Genomic DNA, 19,008 nt, shown 5'->3' with positions numbered 1-19,008 from the left:
GATTTCATCTCACACCAGTGAGAATGGCTAAGATCAAAAACTCAGGTGACAGCAAATGCTGGCGAGGAGGTGGAAAAAGAGGAACACTCCTCCATTGTTGGTGGGATTGCAGACTGGTACAACCATTCTGGAAATCAGTCTGGAGGTTCCTCAGAAAATTGGACATTGTACTACCTGAGGACCCAGCCATACCTCTCTTGGGTATATACCCAAAAGATGCCCCAACATATAACAAAGACACATGTTCCACTATGTTCATAGCAGCCTTATTTATAATAGCCAGAAGCTGGAAAGAACCCAGATGCCCTTCAACAGAGGAATGGATATAGAAAATGTGGTACATCTACACAATGGAATATTACTCAGCTATCAAAAATAATGACTTTATGAAATTCATAGGCAAATGGATAGAACTGGAAAATATCATCCTAAGTGAAGTAACCCAATCACAGAAAAACACACATGGTATGCACTCATTGATAATTGGATATTAGCCCAAATGCTCTAATTACCCTAGATGCACAGAACACATGAAAATCAAGAAGGATGAACAAAATGCAAATGCTTCACTCCTTCTTTAAAAAGGGAACAAGAATACCCTTGGGAGGGAATAGGGAGGCAAAGTTTAGAACAGAGGCAGAATGATCATATCTTTAGATGCTGGGAAAGCTTTTGACAAAATTCAGTACCCATTCTTTTTAAAAGATATGGAAATATCAGGAATTTAAGACCCATACCTATACATTGTAAAAGCAACATATGGCAAACCAGTAGTCAACACCAGACTAAATGGAGAGAAACATAAAGCAATTCCAATAAAATCAGGAACTAGGCAAGGTTGTTCTCTCTCTCTCTCTCTCTCTCTCTCTCTCTCTCTCTCTCTCTCTCTCTCTCTCTCTCTCTCTCTCTCCCCATTCAATACAGTACTCAAAGTTCTAGTCAGAGCAATTAGACAATAAAAGGACATGAAAGGGATATAAATTAGAAAACAATAAGTCAAAATTTCACTATTTGCAGATGATATGACATTATATTTTAGTGACCCCCAAAATTCCACTAGAGAACTCTGAAACCTGACAAACAACTTCAGCAAAGTGGTTGTATATAAAATAAACTCTCACAAATTTGAAGCCTTCCTCTATTCAAAGGATAAAGATGCTGAGAAAGAAATTAGGGAAATGACACCCTTCACAATAGTCACAGATAATAAAAAATATGTCAGTGTGACTCTAACCAAACAAGTGAAAGATCTGTATAACAAGAACTTCACGTCTCTGAGGAAAGAAATTGAAGAAGATCTTACAAGTTGGAAGGCCCTCCCATGCTCAAGGTTTGGAAGCATTTATGTTGTAAAAAATAGTCATCTTTCCAAAAGCAATCTACAGATTAATTGCAATCCCCATCAAAATTCCAACTCAATTCTTCATAGAGTTAGAAAGAGAAATTTGCAATCTCATTTGGAATAACAAAAACTCAGGATAGCAAAAACTCTCCTCAACAATAAAAGAACATCTGTTACCTTACCTTACCTTGAGCTATATTTTAGAGATTTTGTGATTAAAAAAATGCATGATATTGGTACAGAGACTGGCAGGTAAACAAATTAAAGACCTAGAAATGAAACCACACACCTAAGGTCACTTGATCTTTGACAAAGGAGTTAAACCACTGAGTGCAAAAAAGGTTGCTTTTCAACAAATGGTGCTGGATGAACTGGAATTCAGCATGTAGAAGAATACAAATCAATTTGTTCTCTGTACAAAGCTCAAGTCCAAGTGGATCAAGGACCTCCAAATAAAACCAGACATACTCAAACTAATAGAAGAAAAAGTGAGGAAGAGCCTCTAACACATGGGCACTGTGGAAGATTTCCTGAACAGAAAAACAATGGCTTATGCTCTAAGATCAAGAATCGACAAATGGGACCTTAAAAAAATTGCAAAGCTTCAGTTAAGCAAAGAACACTATCATTAAGACAAAATGGCAACCAACAGATTGGGAAAAGATCTTTACAATCCTACATCTGATAGAGGTTTAATATACAATATATACAATATACTCAAGAAGGTAGACCAGGGAAGCAAATAACCCTAGTAAAAATGGGGTACAATGCTAAACAAAGAATTCTTAGCTGCGGAATATCAAATGACTGAGAAGCACCCAAAGAAATGTTCAACATCCTTAGGCTTTGGGGAAATACAAATCAAAACAACCCTGAGATTTCACCTCACACCTGTCAGAATTGCAAAGATAAAACTCAAATGACAACAGATGCTGGTGAGGATGTGGAGAAAGAGGAACACTCCTCCATTGTTGGTGGGATTTCAAACTGGTACAACCATTCTGGAAATCAGTCTGTAGGTTCCTCAGAAAACTGGACATAGTACTGCCTGAGTACCCAGCTATACCACTCCTGGGCATATAACCCAAGAGATGCTCCAACATTAACAAGGATACATGATTCACTATGTTCATAACAGCCTTTCTTATAATAGCCAGAAACTGTAAGAACCTAGATGTCCTTCAACAGTGGAATAGATAAGGAAAATATGCTGCATTTATACAATGGAGTACTACTCAGTTATTAAAAACAATGACTTCATGAAATTCACAGGCAAATAGATGGAACTAGAAAATATCGTGAGTGAGGTAACCCAATCACAAAAAGCACACGTGGTATGCACTTACACATAAGTGGATATTAGTCCAAAAGCTCATACTACTCAGGATACAATCCACAGACCACATAAAACTCCAGAAGGATGACCAGAGTGAGGATTCTTCAGTTCTTCTTAGAAAGGGTACAAAATATTCATAGGAGATAGGGAGACAAATATTGGAACAGAGACTGATGGAATGGTCATTCAGAGACTGACTCACTTGGGAATCTAGCCCATATACATACACACACCAAACCCAGTCACTATTGGGGATGCCAAGAGGTGCATGCTGACAGGAACCTGTTATAGCTGTGTCCTGAGAGGGTGTGCCAGAGCATGACAAATCCTGAGGAAGATGCTCATTGAACTGAGAATGGGGTCCCCAATAGAGGAGTTAGAGAAAGGATCAAAGGACCTGAAGGGGTTTACAACCACAAAGAACAACAATAACGACTAGCCAGTACTCCCAGGTACTAAACCACCATAGAATGAGTACAAATGGCTCCAGCTGCATATGTTGCAGAGGATGGCCTTGTTGGACAGCAATGGGTGGAGAAGGTTTTGGTCCTGCCAACGCTGGACCCCCTAGTGTAGGCGAATGCCGGGGGGTAAGGGGTGGTTAGATGGGTAGGTCAACACCCTCATTGAAGAAGAGGGAATGGGATAGGAGGTTTACCAACGGACAACATACTCCATTTCTATAATTCAGTTATTACCCATACACTGAAGGTATGCAGAATTAAGGGAGAACAGAATGTTTGATCGCTAGCTAGTGTAAAGAATAAAAGTTGGTTAAGTCATCAGGTGACAAACTTCCCTAATGAATTATTTAATCACTTTAAATAAAAGATGATATAGTAAGGAATAATGTCTAGAGATGGAGACAATTTTTGTTCTTCTAGAGGCCTTAGGTTCAATTCCCAAGACCCATCTGAGAGTTTATAACCATCTGTAACTTCAGTTCCAAGATATCTAACACTCTTCCTCATTCTACAGGCACGAGGCATACATATGATAGACAGACATACATGAAAGCTAAATACAAATGGATACAGAAAATGTGGTACATCTACACAATGGAATATTACTCAGCTATCAAAAACAATGACTTTATGAAATTTGTAGGCAAATGGTCGGAACTCGAAAATATCATCCTGAGTGAGGTAACCCAATCACAGAAAAACACACACGGTATGCACTCATTGATAAGTGGCTATTAGCCCAAATGCTTGAATTACCCTAGATGCCTAGAACACATGAAACACAAGAAGGATGATCAAAATGTGAACGCTTCACTCCTTCTTTAAAAGGGGAACAAGAATACCCTTGGCAGGGAAGAGAGAGGCAAAGATTAAAACAGACACAGAAGGAACACCCATTCAGAGCCTGCCCCACATGTGGCCCATACATATACAGTCATCCAATTAGACAAGATGGATGAAGCAAAGAAGTGCAGACTGACAGAAGCCGGATGTAGATCTCTCCCGAGAGACACGGCCAGAATACAGCAAACACAGAGGCGAATGCCAGCAGCAAACCACTGAATTGAGAATAGGACCCCCGTTGAAGGAATCAGAGAAAGAACTGGAAGAGCTTGAAGGGGCTCGAGACACCATAGGTACAACAATGCCAAGCAACCAGAGCTTCCAGGGACTAAGCCACTACCTAAAGACTATACATGGACTGACCCTGGACTCTGACCTCATAGGTAGCAATAAATATCCTAGTAATAGCACCAGTGGAAGGGGAAGCCCTAGGTCCTGCTAAGACTGAACCCCCAGTGAACTAGACTGTTGGGGGGAGGGCGGCTAGGGTGGGAGGATGGGGAGGGGAACGCCCCTAAAGAAGGGGAGGGGGGAGGGGGAGGGTGATGTTTGCCCGGAAACCGGGAAAGGGAATAACACTCGAAATGTATATAAGAAATACTCACTTAGCCCAAATGCTTGAGTTACCCTAGATCCCTAGAACAAACGAAACTCAAGACGGATGATCAAAATGTGAATGCTTCACTCCTTCTTTAAATGAGGAAAAAGAATACCCTTGGCAGGGAAGGGAGAGGCAAAGATTAAAACAGAGACTGAAGGAACACCCATTCAGAGCCTGCCCCACATGTGGCCCATACATATACAGCCACCCAATTAGACAAGATGGATGAAGCAAAGAAGTGCAGACCGACAGGAGCCGGATGTAGATCGCTCCTGAGAGACACAGCCAGAATACAGCAAATACAGAGGCGAATGCCAGCAGCAAACCACTGAACTGAGAATAGGTCCCCTGTTGAAGGAATCAGAGAAAGAACTGGAAGAGCTTGAAGGGGCTCGAGACCCCAAAAGTACAACAATGCTAAGCAACCAGAGCTTCCAGGGACTAAGCCACTACCTAAAGACTATACATGGACTGACCCTGGACTCTGACCCCATAGGTAGCAATGAATATCCTAGTAAGAGCACCAGTGGAAGGGGAAGCCCTGGGTCCTGCTAAGACTGAACCCCCAGTGAACTAGTCTATGGGGGGAGGGTGGCAATGGGGGGAGGGTTGGGAGGGGAACACCCATAAGGAAGGGGAGGGGGGAGGGGGATGTTTGCCCGGAAACCGGGAAAGGGAATAACACTCGAAATGTATATAAGAAATACTCAAGTTAATAAAAAAAAAAAAAGAAATACTCACGTTAATAAAAAAAAGCTAAATACATACATACATACATACATACATGCATACATACATACATAAACACATATATGTGTATATATACCTATACATATAAAAACATTTTTAAATGAAAGTAAAAAAGAGAGAGGAAGAAGAGGAGGAGGAGGAGGAGAAAAAAAAACTGCCTACTTTCAGGAATTAGGCACACTTCAAGTGTGCTTTCAAAAGGGAAATCTTGTCACTGGATAATTATTTGACTTTCTGTCTTTGCTTCCTGTCTGCCACAAAATGAGTAGATCTGCTCTAACATGCTTTATTTTGCAATGATTCATTGCTATATACAGGTATAGAATGAGCAAGTTATACAAGTAAAAATGAGCACAAACCTCTGAAATCCAAATTGTATCTTGTTCAAATTCTTATCCTTATGTATTATGCTGTAGCTTAGTAGCACAGCAACCCTTCAACAACAGGTTAACTAACTAGGTAGGGTTTGTTAGCATGTTAATGTTCCTTCTATGCTCCAGCCAAAAGTTTCCTAGCAACAGCCAGATAACCATGGCTTGCTATAAAAAAAAAAAAAAAAAAAAAAAAAAGAATGATTTTGGTCTCTCTCTTTCTCTGACCCTTTTCTCTTTCCTCTGACCCCTTTTCTCCCTCTCTCCTCCCACTTCTGTCTCTCCACTTGTTCCTGGCCAGACTTTTCTCTTTATCTCTTCTCTCTGTCCTTCTTGGTCCTCCTTCTCTCCTCTGCCTCTACTCCCTTCTCAACCATCTTTCCCATGCACCCAAAGGAACTATTCTGTGCTACTCTATACTACTAGACACATCTTATAACTGGTACCTCAGTTGGTGGATAGATGTCTCAACATGGGCTCACTGAGGCATCCCATACCATTGTACCATACTGCCTCTTACAAACATATCAAGATTGTTTCTTGACAATTCTGTTCCTAAATGCTACACATCCATAGTTAATTTTCAAATCTAATACTGGAGTTTTGTAAAGAAACTGTAGTCTGTTGGCACCAAGGTTATTTACACCAATTGATAAGAAAAAAAGTGTATATATTTATTACTGTGATTCTATTATAGAAAAATATTTCAAATTCTATGTTCAACAAATTTCTGGTGCTACTTTGTAAGGTCATGTTAATGATAATTACTTTTTGATATATGATGAGAATCCTGCAAAGTTGTAATTATTTTAAAATGACGGTGAGATCATTTCAAATGAATAAAATCAGTAATATTGGTCTCTCTCTTGTTTATATGTACATGTATGAGTGTGATATTGACATAGAAGAATGGAATTTGAACTAGTGAAATATAATCATATAAGAATTTCTTCCTATTGGTTTGTTGATATTTTCTTTACTTTTCTGATAAAATGTTCCTGATTTTCGTCACACTCTATTTTCTATTTAAGTCACAAAGTATCTTTAATGCCAAATTCCACATACCAGATTAATATAGAATAATCAGAGGCTGCCATAATATTTTTAACATCTTTCTCCTGGACATCAGTAAGTAGAAAATGCCAAATTTAAAGCATCATTACAACTGACATGCTATTGCTGAAGATGAAGGACAGAATCTGTTTATCTTTACGAGATTAACAGGGAGGTTGCATTGTGTTTCTGTGGCTGGTCAAGGACAATTTACAGTTTACTTGCTCTGAAGAAAAGACTTGTTGATTTGAACATGCTCTTATTATAGCTTCAGGTAGAGGATGATAGATTTTACTGTCAATGTGATAAACTACAACCAATGTGCTTGCAATATAAAAATAAAGCACTAGTAGATGTTTTTGCTTCAGCTACTTAACTATTAACAATGAAAGCTTCATTTGAGAAAATTCTAAAGTTAGAGACCACAGATGCCCAAAGTGTGTCTTTCATTTTTTTTTTTACATACTCAGTTTTGGTTCAGACTGTTATATTTTCTAGTACTTATTTACTTAATATACACAATGTCAATTATTCTCCATAGAACATCGACTCTTCATCATCCTGTTTAAGATATGTGCATATTATAACATTGCCTATGAAGCTACAATCTGGTTTAATTCCTTTGTGGCAATAAATGGAAGATAACATTCTTTTATGTTATTTTTGTTTTCATATTAAAAGAAGAAGAGATGGTATTTTTCCTCTCCACATTTTCTCCCATTGTTAAAACAAGTCATTTAGTAAAAGGGGAAAATATAAAATGTAAAATAATTGCATCTACATATTGAAAGAAAGATGATTAATGGATTTTTCTTTCATAAACATAAGAAATGTTTTATAGGTTTATAGATCTTGAAAGATGTATCTGAGGATAGATGAATAATTATCATGTGTTCTTAATTTTTATTCAAATGAGTTGTATATTATGATACAGTCACTCTCAACTTTTCCTGATTACATATCCTTTAGCATATTACCTGGTCCTTTGTTGTGTTCCTAGAAGCAGGTACACAATTTCCAATGAAAGCTTGTAACTTCTCCAAACCTTTGTTCTTATTTACTTTTCATGGTGGCATTTGACTGTTACATTTGTTAGTATTCTAAATATCGGTGAGACTGATAAACCTCATTGTTCTCTGTCCTTATTTTACCTCAGCTTTTACCATAAGAATAATCTTCTTCAGGAAGAAACATTAGTCCATCAGTCTATAATGAAACCAGTGTTACAGAAGGAGATCTAGGACATAATCCAAGTAAAAGCATGTATAATACATAAGGTCTGAAATATTTCAAGCTCATACTACTTAATATAGAAAGTACTCAATAATTACTTAAATATGTAGTAAATATACTAAGAGGATTATAGATCAAAAGTACACCCTAGAGTAAAGGATATCTTATACTTACCTTACAAACAACAATTAATTTGTAACACATTTCAATGAAACATCTCCCATTAAAAAGCAAACATTCATGAGATAAAAACAAAATCTAGACACTAAAAATTGCAAACTGGTACAACCACTGTGGAAATTAATTTGGCAGCTTCTCAGAAAATTGAAAATAGTTCTACCTGAAGATCTAATAACTCTTGGGCCTATACCCAAAAGATGCCCCACCATACCACAAGGGCATGTACTCCACTATATTCATGGCATCTTTCCTTATTTATAATAGCCAAAAACTGAAAACAACCCAGATATCCCCCAAATGAAGAATAGATACAGAAAATGTGGTTCATTTACACAAGGGAATAATATTCAGCTATTAAAAAGAGGACATCAAGAATTTTGCAATGGAAATGGATGGAACTAGAAAATATCATCTGAGTGAGGTAATCCAGACCCAAAAGGGCATGCATGGTGTGTACTCACTGATAAGTGGATATTTAGCCAAAATTACAAAATACCTAGGATAAAACCCTCAGACCATGAGAAGTTTGATAAGCAGGAAGGGCCAAGTAATGATGTTTCACTCACACTTAGAAGGGGGAACAAAATAATCATAGGAGGCAGAGTAAAGAAAAGACCTGGGCTGGAGATGGGAGAGGAGGGCAAAAGTAGAACTATACCAGATATGGGGAAGAGTTAGGAGAGAATTCCAGAGGGTCAAGAGAATGAATGGAAATATGCAACCTCAGGGGTATTACATGGGGTGAACTCTCTAGAAAGTCCCAGAACTCTGAGAGGTGAGAGATTCTCAGGAGTCACTGGGGGTGACCTTAGCCAAAGTGCCCAAAAGTAAGGAGAAAGAACTCTGAGAGCCCACTTTCAGTAGTCAAACAGGGCCTCAAGTGGATGGATAGGGTTACCAACTCATAGTCAAAATTTCTGACCCAAAATTGTTCCTGTCTACAAGAAGTATAGGGACAAAAATAGAGAAGAGACTGGGGGAAAGGAGGTTCAGTGACTGACCTAAAATGGAATCTATCTCATTGTGAGGTGTGGGGAGCATCAAGGCCTGACACTATTACTGATGTTATGCTGTGCTTACAAACAGGAGCCTAACATGACTGTCCTCTGAGAGGCCATAACAGCAGCTGCCACAGAGACAGATGCAAATAAGTACATCCAATCATTGGACTAAAGTCAGGGACCACCATGGAGGAATTAGGGGAAAGATTTAAGAAGCTGAAGGGGAGGGTGACCCCATAGGAATACCAGCAGTCTCAACTCACCCAGACCCCCTGGGAACTCTCAGAGACTGAACCAGCAACCAGGCAATATACATGGTCTAGTACAAGGCCCCTGGCACATATATAGCAGAGAAATGCCTGGTCTGAGCTCAGTGGGAGAAAATCTACCTATTCCTTTACTGGAGATAGTTAAGGCCCCTGAGAAGAGGGATGATTAGTGGAGGTATCTTCTCAGAGGCAGAAGGAGATTAGGATGAGGAACTGTGGGGGAAGAGAAGTGGGAGGGGGCAAAAGCAATGCAAATATAAAAAGTAATTTTTTAAAAAAGTGTAACATTTGTCAGTATCTTCTAGCATCCAATAGTAATCATCAACCAAATAATACATATAAATTAATACCAACCAGTGAAGATAGATCTTTTTTTGAGTTAACACAGGGGTATTAAATTTCTTGTACCTGTGAGATGGCTGCTTTCCTCTCGAAGTTCCTTCCTCTGTTGGATGATGAACAATTCTCCATTTTTTAAAAATGTTGCAATTAGCTGTTCAAGGCCACAAGTATACTCATCTTTTGCATAACCCTGTTAATAGGAAAAGTGGGTCAGGTCACACACTAGTGTCAAGACCGTGAGACAAAATTCATGGCATGAAAATTCTAGCAAAACAAGTTAACAAATATTCTCAAATCTAACTCACCAGGAAGCAACTTTTGGTTATAGAGCCATGTTCTAGCTTCTATCCTAGCTACATTATCCCTTTTATGTCTTGATTCTTCTCATATTTCCTAAACTTACTTTCCAGCTCTTCTCCTGTTGTGGTGGTTATAAGACATCTGGTGATGGTTTATTTCCTTAGGTTTCAATATACCAATTGTCTCTCCTATGTTTATTGTGGTTGGAGAAAAAGTCTGTCTAGATCGGGTCCAGAAATGCTTATTCAGACAATTTATTACTGTATATAAGACTACTTTGCCACTTATGTATTAGTCATTGATTTGAAATTTAATGTGTAGCAAAATTAAGTATGGCCCAATCTTTCCATTAAATGGAGAGTCTTAAGCAATTTTTGAAATTTCAGAAACTACACCTTCAAGGCATAGTTGCCTCTTAGTAGTTTCTTCTTATTTCAATTTGAGAAAGAGGATCATTCAACAAGAGGAACAGTGTCCCTGTAAGACCAACTGTCATTTATAAGTCCAGGGTATTGAACGTAATAAGTATTTACACAGAGTTATTAAGACTAAATACAATCTACAGGTCTGCATCATGAGTATCTTCATATATATATATATATATATATATATATATATATATATATATATATATATATATATATATATATAGCATTGATCATAGAGATCTAGGAAAGGCCGCATACCTCAATCACAGTGTACTTACCAGTCAAGGATCGGCAAACAGGCAGAGTCTCCTAGAGTCTTTTGAGGTTCTTTGAAGTCAACACTCTCAAAGAAAAGATGATGTTTTGAGGCATGGAAGATGATGTATTGGACTCAAAAACCAGTTCAGTCCAGTCTGTAACACTGGCTTTTTTTCTCTCTCTCTCTATGCACCACTGTTTTCTCAAGGGGAAGTAGCTAGCTATCTTCTATCTCCCCAGCCTATTCTTTAGAAGAACACATTCATTTTGTATTCTAATCTAAATGTGCAGGGTTCCCATAAAAAGATGTTTGGCTCTTTGTAAATTTTGTCTGCTTTCTGGATTTTTTGTATGTGTGCTATGCAGTTCAAGGTCATTTGGAATTGTTTTTATCATGGCCAGAAATTTTGGGAACATAATATTCTCTAACTCTCATGTTGTTTTTCCAAGAGAAAAAAAATGCATGCAAAGGCCTTTTCAATATAGCAATTGTATTATACTTTGTGAAATTCATACATGCATAAAATGGATGGGGTCATATTCACCAAAGCTCCTCCCCTTAACACCTTGCAGATTCACTCTCACAAGCAGATCTTCTAATTTCATGTCTTTATTTTTTTTCCTTTTATAAAATAAACCACTGAGTCTAATTTTTGCTCCTCATGTATGCATAAGTGGGAGGTCATCTATTGGACTATAGGGGCTGTATCCCTAATGAAAACTAACTCTCTTCCCTAGCAATCACTACCTTTCAATAGCACCTTAGTTTCAAATGAGGGCTTGTGAGCCACCTCATGTACCCCATGGTGGAATATTGACTACCTTGATCTTGTGTGTTTTTTACAGACAGTCACAACTGTAGTGATTTTATGTTTGTATTGGCCTTGTCGTGTCCAGAAAACACAAGTTTGCCGTCACACTCCCTGATCTCTAATTTTTGCAGTCATTTTGCCATTTCTATTGAGATATTCCCAGAGATAAACAATCTTTAAAAACAATCCAAGTTACCATAAATCTTGACTAATATTTGCAGTAGAGAAGAACCTTGTAGTTTATCAGTGTGTAGGTAGGTAGGTAGGTAATGTTAGTTTACTTTATCATGTTATAAATATCATTTGATGTAACTCTCTGAACAAATTAGAAGTTTGTTATATTATCCTCATGCATGATGTTATCTTGGTTCTTTTTTTTTTTTTCGGAGCTGGGGCCCGAAACCAGGGCCTTGTGCTTCCTAGGCAAGCGCTCTACCACTGAGCTAAATCCCCAACCCCGCATGATGTTATCTTAAATGTATAGGATATTTTATACTAAGAAATGATATGGATCAACAATTAAGAGCACATGCTGCTCTTGAAGTTTGGTTCCCAGAATTCACTAAGTTGGCTCAAAAACACATGTAACTGCAGCTCCATGAAATTCAATGCCTTGGCAATTGTAGGCATTTGATTTTACATTCAAATATCCACAAGCAGATAAATACACATAATTAGAATGATAAAAATAATTTTTTTAGGGGTTAGGGATTTAGCTCAGCGGTAGAGCGCTTGCCTAGTGAGCGCAAGGCCCTGGGTTCGGTCCCCAGCCCCGGGAAAAAAAAAATTTTTTTAAAAAGAAGTGATTTAAAGTGAAAAATGGCATACTAAGTAGGAGATAGAATTGAAGAAATAGCAAAAGGTATAGACTTTTACTAAGGAGAACTGAAAGGAGAGGGAGATAGTTCCAGAAGATAAATTTTGAATGAAAAATAATATTTTGTTTTGAGGTAAAATTCAAGAAGCTTTCACAATGGAAAAGGAAAGATAAACACACATCTATAAAATGTGAGCACACCACGGAAATATGTAAAGTCACAAAAAGTTATAAGGAAGGTGACATTTAAAGCAAAACCCAATGTTGTAGGGGTGGATGTTCTTATTTAACTATAATTGATATTTTTGGACATGTTTATTTATTCTTTGAGAATTTTGTACAATATATTTTTTTAAAAAATAGTCAACTTCTCTCAAATTTATATCCTGTTCTTCATCCACCCACTTTGTGACTTTTCCCCATCAAGACAAATTTATTCTGCCCAAATACTCTGAGATGTGTGTCCTTCCACTGATGTTGCTCTTATAGTTTTAAAATATGATTTCATTAGTTTTTACTGTTATAATAATTAATATATAGGTCTTTTACATTCTTTCATTACAAATAAACTTAAGTTTCTCTTCTCCCCTTTCCTAATGGTATTGAATTCTTTTCTTGGCAGTCCAAGAATCCAGTGGAAACCTAGGTACAATGACATGTTCAGGACTTTGTCAACAAGCAAAAAATATTAAAACTATCACTATTTTTAATATTATACTATATCCCATTTATGGACTTAATACATAAAAGGTGAGACTTTATCCATGTAGCATCAACATTTTTGTACAAAAGAATTTGTTTAATTCAATCTAGATATAGTGAATGAATTAAAGTTAATCAGACCACAAGAAAGAATAATATTCTTCATTTCCTATCATAATGAAAGGAGTCAGTCTCAGGAAACAAACAAATACTATTATCTTATATTTCATAGTCTGGCCTTAGTCATGAAAACTATATTTACATTATTTGATTACAGATGTTTATATTGAAATATTGTAAAAGGTTAATTAAGGACATCTATAGTTTCAAAATACTGACTTTAGAACAGAAAGGATATGTTTGATAGGTAACAAATCCATACACATCTTCTTTATTTCAATATTTAATGCTCTACATTGTAAGACTATTGTAGTCATGATATTGCAGAAGAACAGAATGAATGGCATTAAAGCACAGATAATGTATTGTGTATAATATAAAAGAACAAAGACAAATGATGATGCTCAAGTTCTTGTCTAAGGCTGAAAGTCACGAGTCGAATGACTTTATAAATGACTAGATTTATGTATTTTTAATAAATGGAAAATATTTCAGAAACATTCAAATATTGTTTCTACTTCTGCCTTTTCTCTTCTAGAATAAGTTAAGTTATGTACTTACCTTTTTATTGTATGCCGTAAAACTATTTTAAAATTACTAAAAAACAAAACGAGTGTATCAATAAAGTTCTGGCAATGATTAAAAGACTCAAAAATTCTGAAATAGAATAAATAATTTTATTTATTGTTTTAAGAATAAATAATTTTATTTATTGTTTTATCATTCATTTATTCTCTCATATCTCACATCAGACCAGTACATATATTCTCCTCCTTCCTGGCCTCTGAATCAACTGCCTTCTCCCTCCAAACCTCTTTTCATCCTCATCCTTCTAAAATGTGCAAGCTTTCCATGGTTACCAAACAAACATAGTATTTCAAATTTCATCAACCTTAGACACCTCCTTTCATATTAAGGCTGGAGGAGACAACCCAGTGGGAAGACAAGGATCTCAAAAACATAACAACAGCCCCTGCTATCTCTGTTAGGTGTCCCAAAAAAATCAAACTACACATCTATGATGTGTATTTAGAGTGCCTAATTAGGACCCTTGCAGACTCCTGATTGTTCCTTCATTTGCAGTAAGCCCCTATGATTCCAGGTTTGTTGATACTGGGTTCTTTCTAAAGGTATCCTTGGCCCGTTTGCCTCTTAGTTATTTAAGAAAGTCAACAAACACCAAATAGTAAACTCTAATGGACCTGAAATAAAATATCTAATAATCAAGTTATCAAAAATAATAGTTGCTCTTAAAATAAAAAGGAAAAAGTGATCATCACTAAGGGATCCTCAAAATCACATTAATTTATAATAATTTTGTCATATTCAATTCTGTTATTATGTGAATAATACATGAATAATTTCTGAAAGAAATCACAAAAATTGTAGAAAAGGATACTAGAATAACATACTTTAATTATGTTTTATCCACTATTTATATCCTACATACATATAAAATCACTATTTCTATCCTAGTGCATCTTTCAGTATGAGTCAGAGGAGTTTCTTGCTGCAGAAGCTGAAGGTTAATGAAGAGATACAGCTAGACAAAGTAAATAGTATAAATGTTTGTTGGGTATTCAGCTCTTAATAAGACATTCATGTCACTCCTATGTCCCAGGGAAGATCCAATTAGAGGGGCTAGAAATACGGTAAATGCCAGAGATGGAAAAGAGGGTTATAGAACAATGTCTTCTGGATCTTCCATGGCTGCTGAAGTCGTGAATACACAACAGATATAGCCACCTCTATATGACTTACAAAAAAAAAAAAAGAAGTAGACATCGGTTTGTGAAGTGGAAGAAATCTTGTGTATTAGTGACATAGTCACAACCATGCCAAAGAACCTTATATATTAGAACCATGAGATGCAGAAACACTCTATGATCCAAGTAGGACTATTTTTTAATTGACCAGTGAGCTAAAAAACTATCAATTTCAGGTTCCTCCTCTGGGATAACGTCAATCTTATATTGTTCCCCTATAGAAACCTCCCACTGAGACTAGTTAACTCCTCCATATAAAAAATACATTGTGGTTCCCTATTACATCTCCATCAGAGCCAGCACAGCCCACCAAATCCAAATTGTTCTGTGTGCTTATATTTCATCATTGTCTACCATTTCTTCATTCATTCGTTCATTGCTCCAGCTAGGATACCAGGATCAATTGATGTAGAATGAGGCACAAGGAAGCAAAAAGAAGACTTTGGGACAAAGGGAGAAAACAAGAGTGTGAGACACATAAAAGAGAATAATGGGAGATGAATACAGTCAAAATACATTATATACATGAATATAATTACAAAAAATTAAATTTAAGAAAAAATGTGGTTTTATACTGTAAAAGTTAAATGACTACAAATGCAAATTAAAATTTGCAACTTGTGAATAGTTTAAGAAATGTTAATATGAGCCATGCAATATTTATAAAGCATACACATAAGAAAATAAGAATTGAATAAAAAACTAAACACAAATAATATTTACAAAAGAGAGACGAAAGAACAAAAAGCTATTCATGCTATCAAAGACAAGCGAAAACACTGGAAAGCTATATAACAAAATCATAGCGGTACTTCCTTCAGAATAATTATTTAAATGGAAATGAATCAAATTTACAAGTCAAAAAGAAACAAAATCAATAATAGCCAAAAAAAGTAATTGATCTGTTTGCTTCTAAAAATGTTAAACAAAGATAGAAACAAAGTATGACACAAGAAAATAGATGATTCAACTATATAGTAACCAAAAAAAAGGAATATTGAGATGAAAATATAATGTTTTTAAATTTGATTTAAAATAACTTAGAAATAAGAAAGAAATTAGGGAAATGACACCCTTCACCATAGTCACAAATAATATAAAATACCTCAGTATGAATCTAACCTAGAAAGTGAAAGATCTGTATGGAAAAAATTTCACGTCTCTGAAGAAAGAAGTTGAAGAAGATCTCAGAAGATAGAAAGATCTCCCATACTCATAGATTGGCAGGATTAATATTGTAAAAATGGCCATCTTGCCAAAAGCAATCTACAGATCCAATATAATCCCCTCCAAAACCCAGTATAGTGAAAACTATCCTCAACAAAGAAGAATTTCTGGGGGGATCACCATCCCTGACTTCAAGCTGTATTACAGAGCAATAGTGATAAAAACTGTATAGTATTGGTACAGAGTCAGGCAGATAGATCAATAGAATAGAATTCAAGACCCAGAAATGAACCCACACAACTATGTTCACTTGATCATTGACAAAGGAGCTAAAACCATCCACTGGAAAAAAAAGATAACTTTTTCAACAAATGGTGCTGGTTCAACTGGCAGTCAGCATGTAGAAGAATGCAAATTGATCCATTCTTATCACCCTGAACAAAGCTCAAGTCCAAGTGAATCAAGTACCTCCACATAAAACATGATATACTCAAACTAGTAGAAGAAAAAGAAAGGAAGAGCCTCAGACACATGAGCATTGGGGAAATTTTCCTGAACAGAACAACAATGACTTATGCTCTAAGATCAAGAATTGACAAATGGGACCTCATAAAACTGCAAAGCTTCTATAAGGCATAGGACACTATCATTAGGACAAAGCAGGAAACAAACAGATTTGGAAAAGATATTTACCAATCTTACAACTGATAGAGGGCTAATATCTAATATATATAAAGATCTCAAGTTAGATTCCAGAGAATCAAATAACCCTATTAAAAATGGAATACTAAGATAAAGAATTCTCAGCTGAGGAATATTGAATGACTGAGAAGCACCTAAAGAAATATTCAACATCCTTAGTCATCAGGGAAATGCAAATCAAAATAACCCTAAGATTCCACCTCATACCAGTCAGAATGGCTAAGTCCAACGACTCAGGTAACAACAGATGCTAGTGTGGATGTGGAGAAAGAGGAACACTCCTGCATTGTTGGTGGGATTGCAAGTTGGTACAATAACTCTGGAAATCAGTCTAGAGTTTCCTCAGAAATTTTGACATAGTATTACTTGAGGACCCAGTGATACCATTCCTGTGCACACACTCAAAAGATGCTCCATCCTACAAAAAGGACACATGCTCAACTACATTCATAGCAACTTTATTTATAATACCTAAAAGCTGGAAAGAACCCAGATGTCCCTCAACAGAGGAATGGATACAGAAAATGTGGTACATTTACACAATGGAGTGTTACACAGTTATTAAAAACAATGACTTCATGAAATTCATAGGCAAATGGATGGAACTGGAAAATATTATCCTGCGTGAGGTAACACAAACACCAAAAATCACACATGGTATGCACTCACTGATAAGTGGATATTAGCCCAAAATACCCAAAATATTCGGATTACCCAATATACAATCCACAGACCACATGAAGCTCAAGAAGGATGACCAAACTATGGATGCTTTAGTCCTTCTTAGAAAGGGAAACAAAAATATTCATAAGAGCAGATAGCAAGACAAAGTTTGCAGCAGAGACTGAAGGAAAGGCTATCCAGGGCCTGTTCCAACTGGGGATCCAGCCCATATACATACAGCCACCAAACCCAGACAATATTGCTGATGCCAAGAAGTCAATGCTGACAGGACCCTGATATAGCTCTCTCCTTACAGACTCTGCCAAAGCATGACAAATACAGAGACAGACTCTAGCAGGCAACCATTGCACTGAGAATGGGGTCCCCTTGGAGGAGTTAGAGAAATAATTGAAGGAACTGAAGAGACTTGCAACCCCATAAGAACAGCAATGCCAACCAACCTGAGCTCCTAGGCACTAAACCATCATCCAAAGTATACACATGGGCAGACCAATGGATCCAGCTGCATATGTAGCAGAGGATGGCCTTGTTGGGCATCAATAGGAGGAGAAGCCCTTGTCCCTGCCATGGCTGGACTCCCCTGTGTTGAGGAATATCAGGGCAGGTAGGTGGGTAGAGGTAGCTAGATGGGTAGAGGAACACCCGCATGGAAGAAGGGGGTGTGTGATAGCGGGTTTATGGATGGGAAACCAAGAAAGAGGATAACATTTGAAATGTAAAGAAATAAAAATATATTCAATAAATAGAAAGTATGATAAATTATTAATAAACATTAAAGAAAAGAAGATTTAGTATTTATAAATATTCATATGCATAATAATAGATTTCTGAAAGTATATAGTAAAACTGGACTAATTGAAGTCTGTTTTCTAATACCTAGAACATTTAATATCATCTTTAATTAAGACCTTTATTTTCCAGAAAACAGAGAGGTTTGATATTTATTTTTTCACACTTTCAGATGCACAGGGTAGAATCTTAATATCTTAGATTATAATTGTATTTACATATAGGTATTCTAAAAAATAATTAAGATAAAGTCACTAGGTTGGCTCCTAATCTGTGGTTGTTTTAAATAAGAATTTTGGATAGATTTCTGCAAAGACTGAAGACATACAGAGGAAATGGCAATTTAATCAAATCAAATGAAGAAGCCTTGGAAGATACACATCCTGAAAATACTTTCTCTTCTAACTTCTATGGTCCATGAATGGGAGAAAATAAATTTCTGTTAATTAATGGGCTCTGTCACTAGTACCTTTCTTGTCAAATTAATGAGGCTTTGAATCTAAGAAAACGTGCAACATTTGAAAATATCTACAAATGTAGGAATGTCTTATACTTGTGGTGAGAGGCTGGAAATGTTTCTTGGTAAATGTAAGAAACAATCTTGCAATGAAGAAATTGCTGTAGAAACAGACTTTAAAAAGCAATTTTGGAGTGGGCTCAGAAAGAACAGGCAAATGC

At 36.4% G+C, this 19,008-nt stretch overlaps 1 protein-coding gene across 2 annotated transcripts in view; it reads right to left on the bottom strand.

The window, feature by feature from the left end:
* Klhl4 (kelch-like family member 4) overlaps positions 1-10,913 on the bottom strand; it is a 295,122-nt gene extending 284,209 nt beyond the window's left edge. For both annotated transcript variants that reach the window (NM_001434070.1, NM_001434069.1), the window contains 2 exon segments: positions 9,852-9,975; positions 10,792-10,913. In NM_001434070.1, coding sequence (NP_001420999.1) covers positions 9,852-9,914 — 63 coding nt within the window. In that variant the 5' untranslated portion in view covers positions 9,915-9,975; positions 10,792-10,913.
* Between the last annotated feature and the right edge of the window lie 8,095 nt (positions 10,914-19,008).

This window comes from Rattus norvegicus, chromosome X (assembly GCF_021556685.1).
Source record: "Rattus norvegicus strain SHRSP/BbbUtx chromosome X, alternate assembly SHRSP_T2T, whole genome shotgun sequence".
NCBI classification, from domain to species: Eukaryota; Metazoa; Chordata; class Mammalia; order Rodentia; family Muridae; genus Rattus; species Rattus norvegicus.
Note: the sequence above shows the minus strand (reverse complement) of the source record. Positions and strands in the feature narration are given on the sequence as shown.